Source organism: Oryzias latipes, chromosome 2 (assembly GCF_053564925.1).
Source record: "Oryzias latipes strain Hd-rR chromosome 2, Olatipes_Hd-rR_3.1".
NCBI classification, from domain to species: Eukaryota; Metazoa; Chordata; class Actinopteri; order Beloniformes; family Adrianichthyidae; genus Oryzias; species Oryzias latipes.
In genome coordinates this window covers 11,477,907-11,505,650 of record NC_136238.1, presented here as the reverse complement: position 1 = coordinate 11,505,650, position 27,744 = coordinate 11,477,907, and the positions used below count along the sequence as shown (strand labels likewise).

Sequence of the window (27,744 nt, the reverse complement as noted above, 5' to 3'; positions counted from 1 at the left end):
AGGAATCTTTCTAACCATCTATTTGTCAATTCATCCATCCAGCCATCTATCAATTCTGCTGTCAATCTATTCAATATTCAACCGTCCATTTATCTAACCATTCATCCATCCAACCATACCATCAATCCATTTTTCCATCTCTATCTGTAAATGTCTTTAAACATCCATCCAACCAACCATCTATCCACCCAAACAACTGTCTATTCATCCAATCATCTAACCATCCATTTATCCATTGAACCATCCGTCACTTAATCTAAATATTCACCTAACCATATATCACTCCATTTTTCTATCTACCAATTCATTTTACTATCGTCAAATGAATCTAACCATCCGACCCCACCCGCCATGCTTATAGTGTTTAGACCAATGGGTAAATTTGGGCTTCACTCAATTAAATTAAATTTTATTTGTATAGCCCAAATTCACAACATGGGCTTCTTATCAGTAATTGAAAAAGTTGAACATAAAATCAAAAGGATCATGAATGCATAGAATTCAATAGGAAAATATTAAATAGAACTAACAAACTGACTAAACTAAACTGGCATCCCTGCCCTTAGACCCCCCTTCGCAGTAAGGAAAAACTCTTTAAAAAAAAAAAAAAACGGATTCCGGAAAAAACGAAGAAACCTCAGGGCTGTACAGATGAAGGAGGTATCCTCCCCCAGGATGGACAGGCGATTTACCAGAACTCTTAGAGAAGAATTAACTTATCTAACTCTACAACTACATATTTAAAGTCCAGCAGACGACCTTCATCCAGATGGAGTTGGGGGGACGGCGGGGGGCGCTAGTCGAGCCGGAGACGGGATCCACAACCAGGTGTAGGAGCAGTAGTAGAGGCAAGCCAGAAACGAGGTACTCGATCAGGTACAGGTGCACGGATGAGCCAACTGGAATCTGGAAGCACTCCCACTACCCTCCTAGGGAGTGGGAAAGGGGGAGAGTACATGAATCGCACTGCACTAAACAGAGGGTAGTGTAAATGATGAATAATAATAAAGAATAGAGGAGAGAAGGAAGGTAGAAGTAGATGAGAAAAGAGGACAAAACCCCAGTGCACCATAGCTACCACAGCTTCAAAATTACTAGGAGCCTACTTACAACTAGTTGTTATTGTTATTAAGTTTAATTTAAACACATTAACATTAAGTAAAATAATCTCTGAATACTAGCTATTCTGACGATAATCCTGTCCAAAGAGGAATGTTTTAAGTCTCACTTTGAATGTAGAATCTGTGTCGGCCTCTCTTACATGGGCTGGGAGCTTATTCCATAAAACAGGGGCTTTGCGGCTAAATTCTCTACCTCCAACTGTAGTTTTACACCCATAAAATTGTACAGAAAAAGCATGATTGTGTTGCTGGATCATGTGTTAAATCATCCTCCTTTTGGCTTCTTTGTTTTTTCAACACAAAAGCACATTTTTGAGGTAGGATTTCTCTAATGTCTGGATTTAAAAGGGGGGTGTTTACTTCAGCCTCCCCATAGAGAGTGGTGCATAAATAAAGAATCTCAGAAACAATTGCACAGTGGGCCTGCAAACAAGTCCCCTCCCTTCAAGGCGCTGTACGCTGATGCTTCAGAGTCCACCGTTGGCTTTCGGCCATTATGAGCTGTGGGAATACCGTCGGCTGCTCACTGCCGGGTCCTGCTGCAATCCCAGGCAATTATTCTGCTAAAGTTCCACTACATGTGATGTTGGTGAGCAATTACCACAACAAAAGGACACAATGATCCTTTTCATCAGGTTAATATCGGAGGGTTGGCAGATGTTCGTCATGCTCATCAGAGCCAATGTGCTGCATAGGAAGCATCTTTTGGCCTAACAGTCCACTGGAGGTTTATAGCTGTGGTTTGCAGCACGTTCTATTCTTGCTGTATTTATATCACAGTCTTCTTAAGAGGAGAACTGAAAAGGTTCCTGCCTGTCTCTTCCTTCTGCACGTCCTTTGAACTTGTCAGAGAAAGACATATGATTCCCCCTGTAATAACATCACTAATGAGCCGTATTGAGTTTTACTCTCATGTCAGCAGTCATTTTCTCACACTCTCTGGATGATGGATATCTCGCCGGGGAATTAAATTCTTCAAAGTCTGATTGCATCGTGCCACTCAGCCCGAAGAGTCACCCCCCTCCATCTCTGCCTCCCCAGATCCGCCACCACCCGCAGCGACCGATCCAGGCCCGGACCGCCCGCCCGGCTCCGGCCAGGAGCGGCAGGGGAAAGTCAAACAGGAGGAGGAGGGATCTCCTAAAGACAAACAGAAAGTAGGAGAAGCGGAGGAAGAGGACGAACAGAGGCTCAAAGGCAAACATTCATCCGGAGAGAGAGTTGACGGCAGTGGGGACCTCCCCCCTGACCACACACACGGTAATCCCACCTGCAATCTCTGCCTTTTCATATCTAGGGAAATTGGCTGCTGCTGCACTGTCACCTGCCCATATAATGCTGTTTAATATCATCATTTCATCCAATAAGGGACTATATCTCCTCCATATGGGGCTTAGCATTATTATTTTTATTTTCTTAGTATCTTGAAGTAATTGCCTTTTTCTTCACTTTGCATTGGAAGACTTAGGGGGATATTGAGCCCCCACCCCACCCTCCACCCTCCTGCCCAATATCTGCTGACCCGCTTTGAGGTTTCTATCATTGTCCAGCCGCCTCTGATTAGCTTCTTTTTTGATTTCATTTGGCCCCGTTGGATAAGACACACAAGTTTGCAGCTGCTCATCCTTGAAGTGCGACCCGCTTTGTCTGTCCACGCCAGCTTCAAACCCGCGACTCTCCGATGGGGGGGGGGAAGAAACAAATTCCCAATTACACAGCGGGTAATATTGCAAATTAAGACCTCTGCGTTTGAGTACCGCTGTCTCACAGGGATAGCAATAAATTGCACTAATTACAAAGAACTAATTACTGCATCTGCAATATGAAGACCTTAAAAAAATATGCCAGGCTTGCAGAGTCTAAGAAAAGACCTGGTTGTTGCCCTGGATAGCCTGCCGATGTCAGGGGTCCAGCGATGAAGGACCATGCTGGGCTTCGTTTAGGTCCGAAAAGGAAACTATTGAGCCGAATAACGATGTGGCTTGCGCCCCCTTATGGCCCACGCTTGAAATGCACCAAGTCCCCCCTCCCCGCCCTCACCCTCCTACTTCTAGACAAAAAGCACAAAAGGTGTTTGAAAAAACTCACTTTTTTTGAAAAAGAAACGCCACTATTCTTTCGGACTCAAGGGGAGAGATAAAAGCTTCACTGTCGATCAGAAATGGCAGCACTAAAGAGGCGCTGCAGGATGTTAGCTAAGCCCCCCCCCACTTGCCCTTTAGACTTGCTCTTGTCCGCTAATATCTATCTATAGTCCTGTGTTAAAAGAAAAAGAAAAAAAATTTCTACATTTATCAAGGAGCATCTTCATTGACACAAACGACTGTTGCAACAGATGGTGAGGTTCCCACAGAGCTCTGATCTCATTAAGGCACTGACTCAGATGAACTGGATTCTCCTCCTCAGTTTTCAGGAAACCATCTATAATTTGTTCCTTAAGCCTTTAACACCAGAGATGTTGCTGTTGACGCCTTTACAACACACGCCCTTTGAACTACCGTGCCTCCGATCATTTCCCCAATCAACAGGAATCAGCGGATTCTGATGCAGAGATAAGCAGCTTTTCATATCAGCTTTGCAACGGTAAACTAATGTAAAGTGTTGCACAATGGCGCAAAGCCGCTTTTATCTGCGACAAAATCAGCTGGAATTACGTGAATTTGCGTTAACAGCGGATTAGTTCGTGTAAGCAAAAGAATGTCCTGAAAGTAAGGTAAGTTAAATGTAAATGGAAGAAAAATGATCATATTAAACTGGAAAAATATCAAAGCACCAACAATAATAAATGGAAAAATAAACTAAAACATGCTTATGTAATGGAAAAACTGACTGTTTCCCTTCATATAGAGTAGATGTGTTTAACGAGAAATGCAGTGGCATAAAGAATATCAAAACTATACATTTTGTCCAGATGATGAAGCTAAAGGTTGTCTTAAAGAAGCCGGCACAGTGATACAAAAGATTTAAGATACGTGACCAGAACTTCTTTTTGGGCCGTGCGGTTAACACTGTGCGTTATCACTTTTTATCGCACGCCCAGCAGCCAATCAGAATCGAGTATTCACCCGGACCATGGTATAAAAGGTGATAATGGACAGTGATAATGTATACCTTAAAAAAAAAGTTCCAATTTGTTGTATCCAAGATGTTTCCTCTGCCAGAATTTGTTTTTCCTGTCTCTGGCATTGTTAATTTGTTTCTAGCACTCATATTTTGCCCCAAAAAGCGTGAAAAGAAGGTGGACGTTTATGATATACTTTATTCTGCTTCTTCCGGGAGTTTATTGTTATATTTGCATTTTTTTCCACATATTCTACATAAAACGACTGCTTTTTTTGTAAGAAAAATCGACTTTTGTTACGAAACACGATTTATGAAAGTGACTTTGTTATGTAAGTATTTAACAACAGACAGTTAATAAATAGTTGTTGCTTTTACTGCAAATTTTTGGGGGGCATAGATTCCGGCAGGCTGGATCATCTGCCTGACAGAATCTGTGCCCCCTGTCGTTGATTTACATCAAATATGTGGGGAAAACTGTGTCAAAAATGACAATAACCTCCCTCAAGACCCAGAATAAAGTATATGGTAAAAATCCACCTTTTTTTTAACGCTTTCTGTGGCAAAACATGAGGACGACGAAACAAATCAACCGTAACTTTCCGTAGCATTTCAATCAAATTGACTTTTTTTTTTCTTCTCGTTGCCTTAAAAATCTGTAGCCCAAAACCATAGAGAAATGTTTCCAGGCCAGAAGGTTTCAGTTGTTTGGGTTGGGGGTGGGACATAAATATAAAAAATATAGTTGCCCACTTACCCTTATGGATGATCATTTATCTTCTAGCCAACTCTGATCCACCAGAGGACTGGAAGCCTCATATCTCTCTTCTGAAGTCAACAGATCTTGTTTTGCTGAACTCTCTCATCCACCAACCCCCAAACATTCACAGTTTTGGGGTTACAGCCCCAAATACCCTTTACCTCAGAGAGAACTTTTTCTTTCATCCTTCAGACCTTTTACAGCTGTTTTAGCATCAACATTTAGCATAGACTGAAAAAATGTTCATCCGGTTTCAGAATTTTTCTTTATGCAGTGCTTTGTGTCCTAAAACATGTAAAGTGTTACAGTTGTTTAATATTTTATATTTGTCGCACAATTTTCTTTTAAATTTGACCTGATTTTTTTCAAATCAAAATAAAAAAAAGTTGAAATGCTGCTTTTTTTGTTATTATTTTTTAAATCAATTTATATATCTGTTATTTGTTTCTATAGATTTTTTTTAATTGGATGACACAAAGATTCTAGTAAGAGATACTTTCAAGTTCCTTATTTTAAGTCAAAGTCGAGTCCAAAGTCTTTTCATTTTATTTCAACTCAAGTCTTATAACATATTGTAAAAAATAATATTTCAGTGTCACAAATTCCTAGGTGGCCAGTTTAGCTCGTGCTGGTTTGCGGCGCCTTCCGTCCGTGAAACAAGGGTTCGAATCCGGGCTGCTCCCTATTCCCTTCTCTGCTGCTGTGCCGGTCCCTAGCCCGGTTGGATTGAGAGGGTTGTGTCAGGAAGGGCATCTGGCGTAAAACTTTGCCAAGTTAACCATGCGACTCATCCTCGAGGGGGGGTTGTTTCGCTGTGGCGACCCCTGATGGGAGAAGCTGAAAGTGAAAGAAGATTTTCACAAATTTCTATTGAATTAACTTGTAGAGATAATAAGACGGGTAGTTTAGTCTGTCTACTTTTGCTAATCAAAAACATTGAAAAGTGAGCTTTTGTTTTTGTTCTTTAGCAAAAAAATAAGAATAAACAAGTCTCAAGTCCAAAGTCTGCTTGTCCTTAAGCAGTAAGTTAATGCATGACAGATTCAACCAGTTTAGTTTGAAATAATAGAACACAATAATTAGGGTGAAATATGAACTTAGCTAATTTAAATATATGAATATTTGACTTTCTTCTTACAGTAGAACAGTGATTTAAAAACATGCCTTAGTTTGTGGACTATAGGGCACACTTCAAAATCAACAGTGCGTCTTAAGTATTCTGGTTGTGCTTACTATCCTGGAACTGATTTTTGGAGGTATGCAGTGCTAGATTCTGAGTAGTGTAGACATATCACATCACAAGACTTTTACCTAATATTCTTTTTTTATCTGATGCGGCTTTAGGTCTAGAAAAAAAGATATTGTTTTTAGCTAAAATACTGCAATGTTGTCCCTAGCAGTGAAATGACATTGAATCATATCCTCCTACTATGTGATTGACAGTGGGTATTGAGTTTAAATACTTTTTTTTTAATAACATGGTCTTCGAAACTGAGGCCAAACAACTTCTGTTTCCTCTTTGTGTCTGTCCATTGCATGCTTTCCCAGACATCTTGTGATTGTTTTTTTCCAAGAGGATTTTCTGAACTCTTGTTATCTTTCATGTTTTTTAAAAACAGGAATGGCTTTTTCTTTGCATGCAATTATCCATCCATCCATTTTCCAAACCTCCCCAATTCCTTCAAGGTCAGGGGTTGCTGGAGCCTATCCTAGCTACTGTTGGGCGAAGGTTAGATACACCCTGAATGGTTTACTGCCAAATGAATTAATAAGAATACAGAATAAGTCTAGATTCAGACTGTCGTCAAGCAGACTTTTATGTTCCGGCCAACAGCTTGTAAAGTAAGCCATGTGACTAAAGATGTGTTCAGTCATTGGCCAGGAATTACAAGTTCGGGGCAAAGCATTGAGAGAAAAAATAAAGAAAGCCCTGCGCTTTGCAGCCCTTTCCTATTTCACCAACCAGTTTTGAACGTCTATATCAGCGTAACACTGTTACTGAAGAGTTGGCGATCGGTACGCTGATAAGTGTTTATGACATATAGATTTGTTGGGAAAACAGCGAGACGCAAATTGCATCACGTTAAAAGTTCTTTTAATGAGCCTGCATTCATCCAACCACATTTTAATGAGTTGTTGGGTCTCGTCATCTCTCCACTGTACTGTTTACATCTCTTAATGGCCGGCTACAGTGGCTGTCTTGGTTCAGGTGTTCTGTTCCAAGCACGGACCCTATCCAGACTGAGGAAACTCAGAGCGAACCGAAGCTCAGCCTGATTAGAGATGAACCGAGACTACCGCGATAGATGGGTCCACGAGTGGTTCCTGGTCATGGACCAGAGGCTAATTGGGTCTGTTCAGACAGAAAATTTGTGCCAGATTATCTAGGGACACAAACTCTGGTTCCCTGTAGGAAAACCAAATGTGTCCGGTCTGAATTAAAATTGAAGTAAAGGAAATAAATTAAAAATATTTTGGACAGGTTTTAAATTTCTCAGATCTGCTTCCTTGAGATTATTGCTGATGCATTTCCGTCTATGTCATGGGGCAGTTATGCCTACCGGCTGGTGATTCATTCAGTTTCCAAAATAGAAGGGATTAGGTGGTAATTTGTATTAAATGTAACATCAGTAATAATGCTTTTCATTGGATTATTTCTAAGAAACATTGACCTAGCCTTACCTTATGGCTAATGTGGAAGAGCACCTGCTGGGATGACTTTGTGTCATAAAATAAAAAAAGTCTACTCGGTCAGTTATCGCTTGGTCAAGTTGTTGGTTTGGTGCTTTTGCCAGTCAGTCCTCACCAGCGTGGGTCTAATACCAGTCACAGTGGTTGTCCAATAAAAGTGACCTATGGGGTCAGGAGCGGTGCCTAATGATTTTTCTCTACCTGCCTGTTGTTTCCAGAAGGCAAACTGCAGCGCGGTCGGCCGCCCCCGCCTCTTGATTGCTCTGAGATTACTTTCCACGCAGCACCGACAGGCAATCACTCCTCCTCCACCTCTCCGTCTTCCTCCTTCCTCACTGTCTGTCGCTCCATCTATCTGCATGGTGTGATCGTTTTCGCCCGTTTGCGTCGTTTTTTTTAGTTCCAGCGCCGCAGCTCCATATGTCCTTGCAGTTGAAGAGAGAATCATTTTCTCTTTTCCATATCTGTTTTTTTTCTTTTCTTTTCTCGACGCTGCAGATGAGATGACTCAGTCCAATTAGGCATTGTTTTCTCCTCCTTGCAGTAAAATAACAGATAAATCCCTTGGGGTGTTTTGAAGCCACTGTTCATACTGTGTAAGTGACAGTCTAATAAGACGGCTTTGTAAGATGAATTGCCCCCATCGTATAAATGGCCCATTTAATGCAGCTGGCGCATTCCGCTAGTGTGAACAGAGGAAGGGGGGCAGGAAAAAAAAAATGCTTACGGCAAATATAGGGTGCGCATTGCAGAGCTGTTAGGTTTCATTACAGATGTGGAAGGACAGAAGGATAAATGGGATTTGGCAAGATGTCCTAAAAACATTTTTATCCCAGGTTTCTAGCTCTGCGAACCGCCCCCTCCATCTTCCTCTTTGGGTATTTTCAGACACAAAGTGGCTAAAGTCAGGCCTAGATCGGAACACGGCGTGCCCGCTTTGGTGAAATTGCACCCACAACGGCGGAAAATATGACGGAGACGGATGCCGACTTTGCACAGGACGGGTCAAGGAGAGGAGACTGGTCGTTAGGATAATATCATCTGAAAGCAAACCAAAAAAAAATTTAAGTTGTCGTAAATTTCGTAAAAACTTTATTAGTACCGCACTCAAACAAAACAACAAAGGAAGCGACAATCAGTTTGTTTGTGACAGATACATCATTATAGAAGTAGTGTTGCACAGCTGTGACAGTTTTTATGATTTGGCACAACCTCGATGACAATTTAAATGACTTCAAAGCTTTTTTTCTTTTTTTTTTCCTCATTTTTATGCTCCAGTGATTTGAAGGAAAAAGTAAGGGAGGCAAAGTCTTTGTAGCACTTATCTTTCAGTTAACCCTCTTAGTCTTTCAGTGTACAAGCTGATGCTGTCTAATAACCACCTGAGATCGGCGGCAGATACTTATTCAGTGGCTGTTGTCACACACATCAGCCTGTGTTGGTATTTTTCCCCATTAGCGGGCGGGTTGACTGCGCACACACATGCACAGCCCGCCACGGCAGACAACTGGCCATGCAAAGTGATTTAAGACGAGTATTATCAGAGTGTTATAGGTCATTGTCTAAATGAAGCGTGGTCGAACGGCGGCGGTCTCATTTCCACTGCCTGACCTTTTCTTGGTAGATGCTGGCAGGATGGGCGAGCTACACAGCTGACATTAATGACCTGCTCTCTTTCTTGTCTTCCTGTGTTTCTCTCCATCCCAGTCTGTCATTTTATCACTCATTTTTCCTCCTCTCTATCTCTCTCTTTTCATCTATTTTTTGCTCAACGAATCCTTGAGTGGACTTGAGAAAAATGAATTGGACAGTGTCTTTTTTGCAGCGGCAAAGCAATTTGCTTTGATAAAACGCTCCTTTTGCCTTAGCTACTAAGATTTTTGTTTAAAAATGTAAAAAAAAAAAAAAAAAAAAAGGCATAGAGATAAAAAAAGAGTTCATTCATTTTAAGGTAAGGTTTAATAATTAACCTCTCCTTTAATATCTTTTTCTAGATGCTAACAAATCTGTTAACCCTTTAATACCTGATGAACCGACGACAACACGCTTTTTGAAGTGTCTTAACTCTTTGACCGTTTACGCACATAAGCTTTGGTTGTGTCCAAATTCTTTCCCCACTATATAATTTATTCGCCATTTTGTAGTGCTGTCCGAATCTACAATTCCAAAATCCAGTGCCCTAAAAATTTCCCAGAAGTCTCTGCGAAGAACCACTGTGCATCGATGCTCACTAGATCAGCGAATATAGACCACAATGCATTGCGTCGGGACAATTTTTGCCAAAAAAATTTATTTAAATGTATTTTTTATTTGAACCATCAATGTTTTCATCTTCAGAAGACAGAAGATTCATAAATAATCGTTGCATTTGATGTATTGGTAATGCTGGTTTGAAGGGTTGTGGGGGCTGTAAGCTAGTGGGAGACCATGTAAACAAAAGGGATGATGGGAAATGAAGAGAGGCTTACTCTGCACTGACAGTCCCGCCCACAACTTAGAGGTGAATTTCTAAAGATCTACTTCCACTCTGCAAAAAATTTTCTAATAGATTTTTGATTTGATTTTTGGCTAAAATTGGCATAACGATCAAATAAAAGACCACTGGGAACACTTCTAGAATAGATCAAAGGATGATCGGAGTGTGACTTAAACAAAATAGGCCAAGAAAAATATTGCAATTAAATACATTTTAATTAAGCACTTTAATAAATCTTAAGCTTGTATGATACAAATGTATATTAGCTTTATTTTACTCTAAATATATTGAAATTGAATCTCACTATTTTACCTGTCCAATAAAAATGTTTTTAAATTAAAATGGTATAGATAATTCAGCTTTAATGCATTTCAATTAAAGTTTTTTGTATTTTGCTTTTTTTTATTATGAGGCTAACCCTTTAGTTTTTTTCTTGTAAATATAAATTGGATAAAGTTATATTGACTTACTGGTTTGTACTAGCTTTTTTATGTTGGTTTTTGCCCATTGAACGTTGCTTTTTTGTGTGAATAAATCCATGTGCAACCCAAGTTGTTTACAACTCCTTTATAATATGTTCAACAAAATATATATGAGTTTTGGGTTGTTTTCTTTCATATAACTAAGGTAGTACAGGTTCTAACAATAAACTAACAAATATGAGGTCTAGGTAACACAAAAAAGTCTAAAAGAACACACACTTTTTTAGAATTAAACTTTTTTTTTGTAGTTGTAGAAGGAAAACCCTCTATGCAATATTTAACTCAAAATATTTTTTTACAGAATAAATAAACTAAAGTGTCAAAATAGAAGAGAACTTTAAAACTGCTGACAGATGAGGCCTTTGATTGGAAATAGGAAAGACTAGTTTGCCACACTGTTGAGGGGAAATATTGTGTGTAGCGTCATTTGACGAATGTAGTTTAGATCACAAAAGTTCGTGAGCAATTGTAACTAAAATATTGGTCAAAATAAATTAGAATTTAGTGATATTGTAATTACTCAGAACAAATAAATAGTAAACATTAATTGAATTGAGGAATAAACATGTCCTGCCCTTTTATACAATCATAAACTGCAAGTGCTTTGGGATGTGGGAGGGTCGAACAGCAGCACCCACTGCTTTTTGAAATAAAAAATAAAAACATGACCACAATATGTGCTGCACATCACAGTTGCTAAAAGTCTTTGGGAATAGAAAATGTTTCTAAAAATATTACTGGTGCTTGAAAATGAAAGGTGCATTAGGAATAGCTTGCTAATAGTTCTTCAGGAAAATCAGCAAGTAAGCAGCACTACTATAATTGTAAAAGACGATGGTAAAATCTGTGATAGCGTCTTAGATCGTCAACATTAGTGATGCTTTTTTTGTAATGAAAACCAAATGGCGAAGCAGTGCTTAGACCTATAGACTTTGGTTTGTCACGTCCACTGATGTTGACTTTACTTCGTATGAAAAAAAAATTAGCTGAGTGGAATCTTCCATTCCATCTTTTTTTTCTCAAATGCAATAAAAATATGGTAGTGTCTCCAAATATCTTCAAGCAAATGTAACATTTTCTCAATAATCTGGTCGGTGTAATAAATATCAAAAGCTGCGAGAGTTGAATGTTTCTGCTATTCATTGAATTACTAAAGAGCAAACAGAGCAGAGAGGATGCAGGGAAATTCAATAATGAGCCAATAATATATGCTCAGTGAGATATTAGTCAGTCTCTTCTTCTCTCCCTGCAGACTGCAGAGCCGTGGCGTGTTTGTTTTCTGCTTCTGATGCTAATGGCGATGATGAGGGCAGGGGTGGAGATGACGCCAGCACCACCCAACCCGTCTACCCAGGACTTCGGTTCTGCGCCAGCCAGTACACAGACCGAATATATCTATACTCTAAGGTACCGACTCTCGTCTGTTTGTTTGATTTTGCATATTGAGTTTTAGCTCATAAAGGGGCTGGAGATGATTCACAGAATCATTTTCCCTGACATTTGTTTTCTGCATAGGTTGTGCATGGAAAGTGTGATCATTGTGTGCTTGCCGCCTACAGTTCACACTGAAAGTTTTCAGATTCTCCAAGACTAGAAAGCCTTTCACTCGATTAGCCTTTTTTCTTTTTAAAAGAAAACAATCTCCCTACAAGTTTACAAGTTCCCACATCAAATCTACAAGCTGGTCCATTTGGACACATTTTGACCTTGATACAGAGCCCATGGAGCTGCAGCGAGCGAGCCCGCTAAGTCAGCCCGCCATCCAGGCTGACCGTACCTGGGCAGGTGGAGCTCGCTATGCCGACCCGCCGGCATTCGACTGCCCTGCAGATGGTGAGCCGCCGTTGGTGTCGTTGTAGTTGGCAGGATCACTCCAGCTCCATAGGCTTAGGATGTTTTTCTTCTTTTCATCAATAATAAAAAGATCCTCCAGTATTTTTATTTTTCCCCTCCAAATGCTCAAAATGGGCCACAGACAGACAGACGTAATGTTTATAATGGCCTTCAGGCACAGCTCCGGCACCGGGAGAGACTCTGAAAAAACTCTCAACACTTGTTTGTCCTTTGGACAGCATGCCAACGCTGTTGGGAAAAAAAGAAACAACAATGTCTCCATCTACTGAGGATGTTTTAACATCAAGCAGCCGATTGAAAGCACAAATCACTCATCGCATCTGATTTGGCCGTAAACATCTCATGTTGCTTCATCTCCGAAGACAAAGTAAAAATCTCCAGAATAATAAATCAGGTCAGAAAAAGACCTGAAAGAACTTAAATTTCTCTGTCTGTAGTCCTCAAAGAAAGACGCCTTCATCACAGAGGGGTCAACCGCTCTAATCTAACATAACAGCATAGAGAAAATAAAAACCCTTAAGGGAGAATTCACTTTTCACTTTTTTTTATTCATTTTTACCTGAGATGGATTTAGCCTCTTTAGTAAAGGATAAATTATTCTGTTAAGCATTTTGTGTCTAGTTCAAATGTTTATTTAAATAAAATCTTTGCACTTACTCTTTTTTTTATTTATTAATTTGCTTTTTTGGTTTTAAGCTGCTTCTTGAAAAATTCTTGCAGTTAATGTACATCAGGACTCCTCATTACCATAAATAGACAAATGTGAAACTCTTAAATAAAAACAACCATTTTTGACAGAAAACCCCACAAAAAACGAATAAATGCATTTATTAATTTTCGCTTGTATTAGTTTTAAAGTATTTATTCTTTATCATAAATTTCTCTTTTTTTTGTAATCACATAGAAACTATGGGACTACAACAGCCCCTCCCACATCCCAAAGGTTAGCCTGAGTAGTTAGACTCCCAAACTTCCTTGGTGCATATTTGGAAACCTTCAAAATGAATCCATATTTCTTTCCCATGTTATTATTTATCATTTCAATTAAGAATAAGGAGGTTACCGTTGAAGTCAATAAAATCCTTGTTTTTTTTATCTAAACAATGAAGGAAACACACAGCTCCTGGATGAATTTTCTCATTTGAATGTTGTTTATGTTTAGCAAAAGTGCTGTGACATAAATAGGCTCAAAGTTTTTCACATCCCCAAAGAATGCACCTGCTACACATTAATTAACACAAAACCTTTGTCAGATACTTTAATGATATCACACTTGGAAAAGCTGTTTACACCTCTTCATTCTCTCCTTCCCATCCTTCCTCGACTGCCACAGCTGTTGTTTTTTAGCTTCCTATTAATATAATTCGTCTGATTTTTGGATTACAGTTTGTTGCTATTCTCCTATTGAATCGGATGTAAAAACAATCCATTTATTGCATCTTCAAGGTTGCATGAGTAACTTTAGACCCGGTTTTATCCCTGGACTCTCATGTCGGGTCACTCGTTCGCTCTTGTTTTTATCATCTAAAAAACATTGCAAAATTGAGTCCAGTCGTGTCCCGTTCTGAGATGGAGATGCTCATTCACAGTTTTATATCCTCCCGTCTCGACTATTGCAACTCCATCTTCACATGTTTAAGTAAAAAATCTCTAGAACGGCTCCAGATTGTCCAAAACGCTGCTGCTAGGCTTTTAACCAAGTCATCCAAGTTTTCACACATCACCCCGTTGTTAATGCAGCTGCACTGGCTCCCCATCCACTACAGAGTGCATTTTAAAATCCTGGTCTTAACATACAGAGCTCTTAATGACCAAGCACCAGTCTACATAAAAGACCTGGTGCAGCCATACACTCCCAGCAGGTCACTGAGGTCATGTGACCAGGGTCTGCTGGCTGTTAAGAGAACCCGTTTAAAGACTAAAGGAGACAGAGCCTTTGCCACGGTGGCCCCATCCCTCTGGAACTCTCTTCCTCTCAGCCTCAGATCTGTGGACTCAGTGTTTTCTTTTAAAAAGCAGCTAAAAACATATCTTTTTAAAATAGCTTTTTCTTAATTTCTTTTTAACATGTGTTTTTACTGTGTTTTATTGTTGTTTTATCGTGTTGTACTGTGAAGCACTTTGTGATTTTTATCTGGAAAGGTGCTATACAAATAAAGTTTATTATTATTATATTATTATTATGAGTGGTCAAACCAGAGGAACTGGAAGGACTCCAGTTAGGTTGAGCTTTTTTTGTTGCACTAGCGTAAAAGGATAAATTGATGACTTTGTAAAAACGGTCACCGTGTTGCACCATGGGTGGATTTTGCAAATTAGATAGATGTGTGAAACACTGAAGTCTATTACAGCTCAAATGTCCAATTTAATTGAATCAATTTCCCTTTTGCATGATCATGATTCTGTTCTGCTCTATTTGACTTCACATGGAGAGAAATATAAGAAAATTATGCAGGATATGGTAGACTCTTATTTCTTCAAAGAAAACTTGGCTAAATCAGTGGATTGCCTCTTCGATAGTACTGGTACCTTTGCCGTTGACTGTTAATCTCCATCCCCACCTCCCTTAGCAACACGCTCAAGGCCACTTCCAATGAAAAGTCTTTACCACGTATATGCGGGTTTCGAGCTTCCACATTCAATCTCTCACGTTCACAAGTTCCTACCCAAGTTTCTATGATCATTTCGGCCTCTACAAACACAACAGGCGGCCGTTGAGCACTGGAAGTTGCAACCAGGTTGAATTTTGATCAAACGGGAACTCGGATTTGGTAGTTGACGACCCTTTTAATTCAAAGAAGTGAAATCAAGATTTGCGGTTTGTGCCCGACCGGAATTCGATGACACAAAGTCACTCATATATCGGAATTAAGCTGTGAAAGAAAAAGCTTGGAGCAAAATTCACGAGATTTGCACCACGCTGACATTTTCACTCTTATAACTGTAGGTGGCGACATGCACTAGTAAACTTTAGAAAGGGAAAAAAGAAGCCCCTCCCCGCTTGTTTAGTGTGAAGACCATGGGTTAAACGTACGTCACATGCCTGGGGTATTTGTATCTTTCTGTGCACGAGAAAGGAAGCAGCAGGGGCTTAGATGTTTGTCAAATCGGCAATAAATGCATCTTTTGGAACCTCCTGATCTGTCTGTGCTTCAGGAATCAAGCTTTTATTGTGGAGATGTTTCCTGTGAGTTCAGAGACTGGAAACACATTTCTTTTCGGATTCTGACACCCCTTACATTCAGAAAACCCTACAAAGCATAAGGAAAACGTGTCATTAAAATAACAGTTCAATCTGCATAAAGTCTTTGCTGGATCAAACTTTCCAAACCATGTTGAACCTGGACCAGAGTCCTCTGCGAGTGTCATTAGACGCACAACCGTTCAGACCCTTGCAGCATTTGCGCGATTGCTTGGCTCACCTCAATCACCTCAGTATTTAAACCGCTCATTGTGTGGCAAAGAGAGGTCGTGAGTGTCATCTCCTCCCAGGCGGGGCACGCAGCCTGGATTACCATATTCATTGAAGAAGGGGGGAGCGGGGGGGGAAGAGTCATTCCTGAAATAATTTGAAGATTTTTCTTTGTGGTAAAAACTTTCAAATGTACAGTTTTTCAGCGCCACAAATGAGCAGTTAGCTGCTGGAGTGGGGCTTTGAAGTGCTGGAAGGCATTCACCCATAATGGCAATTATGTCCAGAGCTGAGGTTTCCCATTCTGTGAGTAAAAATGTTCTATTAGCTTCGTTCATAATGGAACCTTCGAGTGCTGCCTACGTTCATCAGATTAACCCAAAGCGGGGCTTAACCCCAGTGCGGCTCTGGTGGTTCTCCTGAACCATTCTTGACTCTACAGACATGAACACGGACCTCAGTATTGATCGCGTTGTGAGACTTGACACCCTTTTGTTTCATTCATGAGGGATAAAATTCTTTCCCCTCTAAAGCATCTATGAGACAAGATGGTTTTACATCGCAGCGGGAAAAGTCCTCAAGCGAGTCACAGATGGAATATTTCCCTGACGGCAATAGACAAGTGTCATGTACGAGTGGCTGAGGCGATAAGCCATGGAGATAAATGTCCCCCGTTGTCGTTTAAATGATAAACTGGAGGAATTCTGCCTGGGAAGCTGTCACATTGGGATAATCCTATACCAGGCGTAAAATTCACTCAGGGGGCCACTCGTGACTCTATCAGATGGATATTTGTCACTGGGGCTTAAATGAGAAATATTGAGCGTATTAGGAATTTTATGTCCATTTTCTGCACATCAAAGTGTTGTTTTATTCAAGGAATCACCGTCTCTGCTCTTCAGAGAGCGGGTGCTTTGTCTCCTGTCAACCTGGCGGTTTTCTGAGCTAAGCAGACTTTCCTGCATTTTGTCACATGTGACAGTCTCACAATTTGGTCCAGATATAAAGCATGTGGATTTTTGACAGCGCAGAGATGCATACTGCCTCAATTGGACAGACAAATGAGTCACCTCAGTCTCTGTAAGCATAAATTAGCTGACATCATTCTGACTGATAATACTGTAAACACAGTAGGTATGAAATATTTTATTTGCAGCACAGCTTGGTGGTTTGATATTGATGCAACTCGAAGCTAAAACCTGACGAGACAGTGGCTTTGAAAGGCGAGAAAACGTTTTTGGAGACAAATACATATAATATTTATAAAACTGCTTTAACTAAACGACTGAAAAACTTTCAACTGTATGGTTTGCTGAAAAAAATCTTTACGCATAGACTGCAAAGGCTGCCAAACATCTCCAACCTACCTGAAAAAAGCATACATACTGCAGCTTTACTGTGGTAGAGTTGCTTTTTTAAATGGGGCAGCTGTGGCACTTGACCTGATTAGAGGTTTGGTTCCCGCTCTACCTGCACATGTTCTTGGGCAAGACACTTCCCACACTAGCCTGGCTAGCACCGGTATATGTTAGCATCACTGTATAAATATGTAAATGGTTGAATAGAACTATGACTTTAAAGCGTTTTTGGGGCTTATGGAAGGTAGAAAAGCATTACAAAACATAAAAAAAGGGTATTTACTATATTTGCCTGACTATAGAGCTCAATAAAACAAAACATTACAAACCATAGCATTCCATGAGGCTCTTCAATTCACAAATTAAATCACAGATTTATCATTATCGTGATATCAAGTTGGGCAAAATGCATACCGCAAAAGTCTGCGAAAATTGCAATAAATGGTTACCTTAAATGTGCTCATCAAATTATGCTTTTGACAAATTGGACGGAGCCCTTTTATTTTAGATAGTTCACCTCCTATGTGGACGAGGAACATTTGGAGTATAATTTAAGTTATGTCTACTCTTATTTAAATTAAACTGTTGGTTGCCGTAGTGATCCCAATGATAACTATGGAGCTCATTAGTGATTAAAGTGTGAAATGGAAATGATGTTTTTAGTTGTTTTGCTATTTGTTCATGTATCGCAAGTTATATCATCATTGCCCCCCCGGCGCCGAGAGGCATAGGCGAACTCTGCGTCTGGGCCCCCAGGCCACAGGACAGGCGTGCTTAGCCGTACCAGGCGGCAGCCGTGGGGGCCACCGGGCACCGGACACCGAGACGCGGGCCAAGGACGAAGCCAGGGCCCCGAGAACCCATGAGCCGCCCACCACCCAGCCGGAGCCCAGTCTCTGCAACCCAGCCCTGGCACCCGACCCAAACAACCCAGAGATCACTGCGCAACCACAGCTACCCCCCCCCCCCCCCCCCCACTACTCTACCCTCTACAACCCTCCTCACCTGCCATATTATCCTACCCCTCCACCCATACCCCACCAATGCCCTCCCCACTCTGCGGTGGGGAGGGAGAGCCCCAGAGAATATTAGTATTTTTTAAAGGGCCTAAACTATGCTATTGTTCAGCCTGTATAGTAAACAACAACCATCCATATCATAATATAGTACCTTTGGCACGCAAAGAACACATTTTTTATTAAAGGGCCCATACCATGCAAAATCATTTTTTTGGGGTTGTTGGTGTATTGCAATGTTCATTCCTCATGAAAAGAAACTCCAAAGCTGTATTTTAAACCATGCATTTCTGAGGATTCCCCTAAAAACCTGCTCTCTAAGCACCAGCCCCATTCAGCCTGAGCACATTCTTATTCGCTGACGTAGATAAGTGAGGAACAGCCCCTTCCAAGAAAGGTCTGTGCTGCCAGCTCTGCCCCACTAGGCTAACACACACACACACTTTCTCCGTAGAGCTAGCAGAGGTCGACAAAAACGCTTTCTTTTTTTTTTTTGCACAATATGCACATTCCTTCATGCAAAAGTTTGGATGTTATTTGTTTTCGTGGGCGAGACGCAGAGACGCTGTCGAGGCCGGTTCTAGGTTGACGTCATGAAATTGGCTGCCACCACACGAAGCGAAAGGCGGTGCCTCAGAGATCGAGTTGCTTTACTTCCGGGTAGGAAGATGACTTACATTTTATCACAAAGTTGTTCTTTAGTGTGCCAAGGTAATATATAATCATATACATGGATATTGTTTACCATAAAGGCTTAAAAATAGCTTAAAAAAGGCCCTTAAAGTATTCGTTATTTTCCTGAGCTTTTTTCCATACCATGGACACTCCCAGCGTACAGTAAACTGACCGGCAGTGGGTTCAGTGGTTGAGCAGGTCGTCCAATGATCAAGGGTTGGCAGTTCGATCCTTGCTACCCCCAGTCAACCGTTGTTGTGTCCTTGGGTGAGACACTTCACCCTCCATGCCTCCAGTGTGGCTCTGCTGGTGTGTAAATGTGCATGAATGTCCCGGTGATGGTCAGTAGGCACGAACTGGCAGCCAAGCCTCTGTCATAAATGAATAATGAATAATGGACGTATTGTAAGCGCTTTGAGCGTCTGGAAAAGCGCAGATATATCCAATCCATTAAAAAAGTAACAAATGAAAAAAGTAGCATCTGCTTAATTCACTTGGTTTAGTCTAAAATGACTTCAGACCAGCAAAAGGTTGTGATTTGAGCAACTGTTCACACGGTTGTGATGTTTTACAATTGCCAGATGAGGTGTTCCCACTGTTAAGATCTTCTTTTCTTGCAATAATGGTGTTGTTGTTTGACATTGTTCTATATTTTGTAGAAAAGGTTGATGGACACCTGCACTAAAAATCCCCAACAGCCCCATCTTCTTAACCTGTTTAGTTTACAAACTTTAACATGTAAAATGTGATTCATTTAAATGTTGTGGAATATCTATGGCCATTTTTGGGAAAGATGTACCTCCATGTAGCTCATTACACCGTGATAATTAACATTTGCCGTGCAGTATTGAACCGGTAAATAATTCCACTACACTGTTTACCATCACGCATTAGTACAAGAGTGCTGTGTTCCACTGAGGCTGTAAGCAGTTCCTTAATTAGTGTAGGTGTCATGTTGGGTGAGGAAAAATTCACAGTTACCTCATCATGACCTTAAAGAGCCCATCATCTCGCCGGCGGTGCTAAGTCACCTACATGTCTGGATATAAAGCACCTGCTTTGGGCTAGAGGGCAGAAAACCAAGTGTCAAACGAGGAGACATACATGTTGTGTAGATACTTTCAAAATCGTCGTGAAATGTCCACGCAATTTATAAACAAAAGAATTTAACCTTTACTATTAAATCGATTTATTTGTTTTTTCCTGAGCTTGTTAGCAGAGTGGCTACTGGCTTTTTCTCTGTGGCATCTCATAGAGCTCTAATCCCGCCTTGTGCTTCTACAGCACAACCAGCCACAACTGGCTCCTGTGATATTTATTTATATACCATAATCCAAATAAACAGGAGGGCCTCCGAGCATTGAGGGTACAGCACTGTATCTCCAAATCCACGGGTCGGCCGTTTGCACGTATTAACCTTTTGGCTTTAGGCTTTCTTCTGTGCCCCACCTGTTCTCTTCGTACACAACCTCCAAACCTGATGTTCAAGATAAAATCCAAAATGTGATATTTGCAATGGTCAGCCCGGTAAAAGTCCCTGTTTGGCACAATGTGTGCTTGATTGAAGTTAATGCCAAGGATAAGTGGCTTCTCAGACCTTCTGATTTACTGTAGTTGGTGTTAATGAAGCTATAATAACTGGAAAAAGGATTGTCGTTGTGGTTATATTTTTATGACTACGCTTTTACCTCCAACAATTACAGTTATGGTTACCTATAATTAAAGGAAGGTACAGTCTAGTGGCTGGATGCAAGTTTCTCTCCATGTTCCTCATTACTGTTGCTTAAGCGTGCTCAGTGTCACAAAAGAAGTACCATCTCATGCGTATTTAGAGGAAAAAAACAAGACAAATCACTAATGAGCTCCTTAGTTACCATTGGGATTACCATGGCAACCAATAAAGAAAAAACAGTGCGGCCAGATTAGAGAACTTGAATGTAATTGGATTCAAGTTCTGCAAATGAGTAATTAGAAATTTGATTGCTTGGCTGAAGATATCTAAAATTTTTGTGCAAACTAAAAGTTCACAATAAAACTAATTGCCTGTGAACTCTGCCACCCTGGATATTGAGTTTCTAATTACAGAGTAAAGTTCTCAACCCTGCAGTTGCAAGAACAAATCAGCACCTGTTGTTGTCGGATTTTACATGATAGACACCCTCATCTGAGGGTTCAAGTTTTTTTTTTTCTTTTACCATCGACATTACATCACTTTTGCACTTGCTTGACATGGAAAAACCAAACAGTGAAAATCCAGCCTTCATTTGAAGTTGATATGTTACATTTTTAATGTTTAAAATTACAGCAAAGTGCATAACGGGGCTATAAATTCATCCAGACTTTATGTCAGACTCCTCATAAAATTTATTCTATTTTTTGAACTAGACTAGCCTCCCAGCCTGCGTCCTGACATGGAAAAAATAAAATATATCTTGTTCCCACGAAATAATATTCCGTTACCACAAAATACTTTTTCGTTCCCTCGAAATAAATAATTCGTGCGAACGAAATAATTATTCACGTCATAAGTCCTTCATAAACATGGATATGCTCTCCGTCCTGCCGCAAAAGCTGCTTTCAGCGGTAACTTCCGTGTCTCTGAGACCCACATTCGTTAAAGAAAGGAAAAAGAAAAACAGAAAGGAAAAAGAAAGGAAACAGAAAAACAAGAATGATCCATTTATAATTGTCATAATAAATATAAGAAAAATATCATAAAATTTAGATACCTAGGCTTGCTGCTTCGCCATACGATTCACCGGACTTAGCTCCGCCGCAGAGCTTTTTTACTTGTCATGCCGTCATTCGGGCAGCTGGCTGGCCGGTAGACAGACACCCAGCGGATATTGTAGTTTAGGGTCAGGACACGGGCTCCGTAGTTTGTACACTTAAATTCACCTGCATTTGTGTTGAAATAAGTACAACTCCTTTATTCCGATACAAAAACCCCAAACAGAAAAATTCTTGTGTTTTATACTACATTCACATCTGGCATGTGACGTGGTTTCTTGAACACAGGTTTAGCCCATGAGCGAGCAGGGAGGGCCGTCTTTTTCTTTTTCTACTGTTTGCTAGCCACCCAAACGTCACTATCAAATCCAAGTCTCTGATTGGTCAAAGTCAGACCTCTGTTAACTTTCAGTGCATCTTCAACAGCCGAGCCTTTTATATGTAGAGCCCGATACAGTCCTAGAAAAGGATGTAGCTTTGCTTGAGTGCAAAAGCCCAAAACGCACGTGTACATTCAGTTTTCATTGAAAGTGGTTGCTTGAACACGCGTTGCCAAGAGCGGTATGAATGTAGGACTATAGGATGCGTAGTCCCACGCACTAGCTTGTTTCTGCTAACTTTCTTTCTCACGCATTGACTGTAAATGTAATTAACGCTCTCTTGTGTCTAATAGCAATTGCTCCATTGTTTTTGTTTTTACTGTCTGTCCTCTCAGACAGCAGATGGTAACACTTACTGAGTATGTTTTTTCCCCCAATTTATCGTTTTTGAAGGGAGTTTTCTTCTCCGCAGTCAACCAATTATGTGCTCAGTGTGGAGGATTACACTCAACACTCTTCTCTTAAATCTGTTGGTCACTTATGAAGGAAAAGTAAAAATAATTTAGGCCTGTTAGAATGATCTGATCGAAATAATTTATGTACTTTCTAGTTCAATTAACATGTTGTTAATTGGTGCATTTATAAATAGACTAAATGAAATTAACAAAACGACAGTTGTCTTAACAGATGCTTGTTTTAATTTTAAAGTGATTTTTCTGCCACTTTAAGGTTTTCATATTGTTTAAATCTGAACCGTGTTCTTTTTTTCAATAAGGTAATAAAACCAAATGTTTGAAGTAAGTTATACAACATGTTCTTATGTTGTCAGTCACTTAGAGTGACAATCTACAAATAAACAAGTGTTTATGTCTTTTATGTGGTCGCTGATAAACCAAATGGCAAAATATAGTGGTTTTCCAGGAGAGACTGGTTAAAACAAAAGCAAAGAATCTAGTTAAAAGATTAGTTTGGGTTTTACTTTTTTTATTGCACAACTCTTCATGTTTTCTCTAAAAATTAAAAGCATATTTTTAAATTGGTTGCATTTTTCATGTTATTGTGCTACAAACCTTTTTAAAGACTGAGAAAGAAAAATCTACTTACTGACAAAAAAATGTGTCTGCAAAATGCGATTTAGAGCTGAACTTTATTACAAAATATTTTCTCTATATAAAATTACATTTAACTGTAGTTTGTGTCCAGGTTTTTCTGTGTCCGAACACAAGTTGTGTTCTAATTGACCAAAGAACTATAGATATTTACGAAAAGGGGATTTGCCCTCATTACAAGTTTATATCCTTTTCTACATGAAGCATAGCTGGATTAATAGGAAGGTGGACCACATGGCAAATATATCTGACTATATCAGACTATATCTGACTTCTGACTACCAGCAATGCTAATTTGACCTCTGTAGAGGACATCTCTAAACCTAAATATCTCCCAACCACTGCATTCTATTGAATGAACTCCTTTTGGTATCTCCAGAGGACATTTGGGGCTTTTACGTGATACCAAATTTGAAGGGTTGGGCTCTGGGGAATTTTTATTTTTATTTTAATGGTTTGGCCCAAGAAATTTAGAGGAAAGCTATTTTGACTTGAGAGTTTTTTTCACTGGTAATCAGGAGGATATTTAATTCCACAATTTGCTGTTTTTGTACATCTTTTATATGCAGGGATTGATATATTACCAATTGAGTGAGTGTATTCTTTCATCTTGCAACACTGCAAAAAGTCCAGTTTAATTTTCGTGAGTGGAGTTGCTGTTATCTGGGCTTGAGATGTTGGTGATTAATATTAGCCACGGCTCCTTGGTGATCACTTTGCTTCAGGCTGCCCTCTCCGTCTCCTCATCTTTTAGGACGCAGTGCCGCTGAACCTGAGCTTCATCCCTCTGGACATCAAACTAACCAACTGGGACGACCTGCCGGAGGCCTTCAGCCAACACCAGGAAAATCGAATCCAGGTCTGCCCTTCCCGCCAGGCGGAGTGTGTGTGCATGTTTGTGTGTGTGTGGTGTTGTTGTTCTTCGATATTTGTGAATGTGCGGGGCTGTTCGTGTGGTTTACAAATGCAGATCATTATTTTGTCATCTGTGAGGAACTTTAGATGGAAGTCTGGGTAAAGTCGGCTCTCAGATTGAAAGTTGTTCCGGTATTTATTTATTTTTTTGCTTTTGACTGATGAGAAAGACAAGAAATTTAACACCCAAGCGCTTCCAAAACGTTTAAGTGCGTTTGAGATTCCTCCTCGACTCAAGAGTGCCGTGGAAAGTTGGCTTCCCGTGGGCTGATTCCAGGATTGCCTTAATTTCAGACTAAGATAATTTAGTTTCATATCGCAGTCAGTGGAGATATCTCCTCAAAGGAAATGTGAAGATGAGGCAAAAGGCAGTTTGGGGGTTATTAAACCTACCAGATATGCGAGTGTCGGGGCCATGTGAAAGTAATGACACCATCATGGGCAGGAAGAGCGGCAAGGTGGGTATTACGAACCTGACAGATGGGTGCAGGGTGGACGCCCACTTACCTCCACTAAGGGGGTGAAGAGCGAGGAAGAGTCGATGATGGTGGGAAGCGGGTGGCGCCTCAGGGAGGGGGGAGGGGGGTGTACGCAGCCAAGGAGACGAGCAAAAGAGAACGTGCCGTTTTTATGAGGGTCGTTAAAGGAGACGGATCATCTCCTCAAACGACCTCAACGTATTAAATCCTGCAATCTGCCGCGGCGTTATCAGAGATCCTGACAGACGCCCCACCTGTCGGGTTGTTTATGTTGTTTTGTAAAACCCAAGCGTGAGCTGCATCACATCCCCTGACCCATCATTTATGCCCCGCCCTCCCCCATGTGTCCATCGCAATCAATACAGAGCAAAGCAGTATAATGCCAACTGGAGAGGGGAGGCAGCCCTGCGAGCTCTTCCTACCCCCACTGCAGCGAGACAAGCAAACCAACAAAGTTTTGGGTTGTGTGACGATAGATCACCAAGTGTCAAATCGAAAACATAAAACCTCATTTCTGAGGCAGACTCATTTAGTTTCTGCACATTTTAGAAAGAACAGATCTTTTGAAAATCACATAAAGATAAAAATGATTTGTGTTTGGAAAGAAAACACTTCCAATTCCGTGTTGGTAATTTAGAAAAAGATACGCCACTGTTTTCCATATTGGTTCTTTTCAACTTTTACCAAATATTTACCTCAAGCGGTGAATTCTGAAAGATTTCCCTAATTTTTTCTTTTTTTCTTAATGGTTGGGTCTGCATTTCCACTAAAGCTGACTAAAGTACTCATGCTCAAAACCATAATTGAGAAGGACAAACTATGTGGTCATGTGACTAAGCGACTTACTGTATATCAGTCTGACTTGATGAGATCTGATTTTCATCTCGTTGACTAAAAATTCTTTATAAAAATTAGTTGTGATGAACTCCTGTTTTTGGGGATGCATCCTGTAAAACTGTTTAAGAGCTGATAAATCAACAGATAGCTCCAGAACAAAGCCACACCCCCAAATATTTAAACTAAAATTAAAGTCGTGAAATTTCATCCCCATTATTGATGTTTCTCAGACAACAGAAGGGAAAAATTGTTGAAGTATTTTCCTTGGAAGAGGTTTGAATTGATTCATAAAAAGAATCCTAGTGATAAGTGGATGAACTGGACTAAGTAAATCCCCCCCCCCCCACCTCGCAATCCAAACAGGAAGTGCCCACAGGTTGCAAGAAGCCAAAATTCCCTTTGACTTCTATTGAGAAATAAACCACTATTGCTCAGTCATTCAGTTTTCCCATGTTTTAACATGTTCTTGCTAATTCTACTTTTTTTCATGATACTTTTTCTTAATTGCAAGTCATTCAAGGTACCAACCAATAAGAGGCCTCGATACAAGTATGTTGGCCATCATGTCGACGGTTTATTGACAGATTTCATGAAGCCCACTTTCAAGGGATAAGGGCGTGGACTCACTCCTGAGCTCACTCTGGTTAGAGTGGTTGCTATGGAAACAATGACCCAGACCAATCATACCTTACTGGCGATTTCTGGCTCCAACATGGCGGCTTCTGTATCGTGTAAAATGTCAACTGAATCGACTTTATTTGGTTGTAAGCCATTTTCTGTGGGTGATGTTTTCTTATACAGTCAGTGGTCACATCTGCTCCTAGTGTTGCGGTTGTATTGCCTGACCGGATGCAGCACATCCATTTAACCACTAAACAAATGGGACTCTATTCCTGTAAAAACAAATCTGTTAAATTTACATGAGTGTCTGCTTTAAAACGTTCCCCTTTGTAGCTAAATTTTAGATTTATAATTGTAAAGTAGGTTTGATAACATTTTATAAACCTACCAACTATATCCTTAATATGCAAAATTGCACACAAAAAGGGGTGTGGCCTATTAACCTTGGGTCTGGTAATAAATTTGGTCTAGGCACGAGGATTAAAATTTATAAGGCATTTACTTCTTCTCACACCCTTTGGGATATTTATTTTTCATTTTTTTAGTCTTTTCCTGTTTTTCCTTTTTGTCTGAAATAAAGTGTTATCATATGATACGTCATTACATCATATTAGGTACGTTCAAACATCTGTCAGGCTTGTTTGCTCCACCGTTTTCTCTCATTTAAAAAAAAAAAAAGCAGCAATAGTTGATGTCACAATCTGGCAACAACCAACACTACAATTTTTTTTAATGAATCCAACTCTTTAATGGCCACTGCTTGTTAAAAATGGGGAAAAAATGCTTTTATGAGTTGACTATTCAGCCCTGCTGATGATTTTCTGCTGTGTTTTTGTGTCGACTCCCTTCTAAATAGCAGAAAAAGACCATCAACGACTGAGATTTTACCTAATTGGTCTAACAAGATAAATGCAATTTCTAATCACATAAAGTTGTAAAAATGTAATAGACTTTTTCAATCAAAATGCATCCCTCTTTGAAGATGGACTGAAAGGCTAAAATACTTTAATACATTTTCTTTTTACAAGTCGCATCTTTTCACTGTTATTAACGACAGAATAAAAGACAAAAATGGTTAGTGTGCGATAAAAATGACTTTTACAAATGCAATGCACAGTGAAAATGCTCAATATAGTGTTCAAGCAATCCATTTTCTATTTCAGGTTGTCAAAAAACGCCTGTTTATAATCTTTGGGTTCTCTGTGCTCCTGTCAAGAAGAAAATCCTGAATGTAAAGAGCGTCCTCTCTGATCCAAAAGCACATGAAATCCAGCCGCTCTGCTGTCTTCTGAGTCCTGATCTGAATACAAAGCATCGTTTGCTTGCAGCCTTTTAACGCCAATGACACCTTATTACTGCGGTCTGCAGCAAATCTTTAGCAAAACATTTAGTAAGAAATGTGTGTCTGTGTGTGGGTGTGTGTGTGTGTGTGTGTGTGTGTGTAGTTTGCCTTTTACTTTTTTATATTTCTGCATTTACAAAATTCCTGCGGCAAAAAAGACACATTATACAGGAAAAATTGTCGTTTAGCCCACTAAAAGTGTAGTAAAAAGCCGAATTTTTTGGGGTTTTCCTCTTGAACAATATTTTATTCTGTGGTTATGAATTGAAGTTATTATTAATATTAATATTAAACTTTAATTATTCTATAATAGTTTCCTTAAACAGGAAAAATGTGTTACGTTTGAAGAGATCCTGTTTACCTCGAGTGTCAGAAACTTCAAGAAATCCAGAAAATTTTTATTTTTGTGATTATGAATTTGTTTATAATTAATCTTTGTGTAAAAAATATTAATTATTGATCAGTTGATTTTTTTTTTCCAATAAA

The 27,744-nt window shown here is 39.9% G+C and overlaps 1 protein-coding gene across 6 annotated transcripts in view; it reads left to right on the top strand.

Annotated features, from left to right (window-relative positions):
- zranb3 (zinc finger, RAN-binding domain containing 3) overlaps positions 1-27,744 on the top strand; it is a 196,660-nt gene that overhangs the window by 107,979 nt on the left and 60,937 nt on the right. For 4 of the 6 annotated variants that reach the window (XM_078932237.1, XM_020708646.3, XM_020708643.3 and 1 more), the window contains exons 14-16: positions 2,163-2,381; positions 11,843-11,997; positions 23,819-23,923. In XM_078932237.1, the coding sequence (XP_078788363.1) occupies positions 2,163-2,381; positions 11,843-11,997; positions 23,819-23,923 (479 nt within the window). The remainder of the gene's footprint in view (positions 1-2,162; positions 2,382-11,842; positions 11,998-23,818; positions 23,924-27,744) is intronic. The other 2 variants (XM_020708651.3, XM_078932270.1) reach the window with 1 other exon arrangement.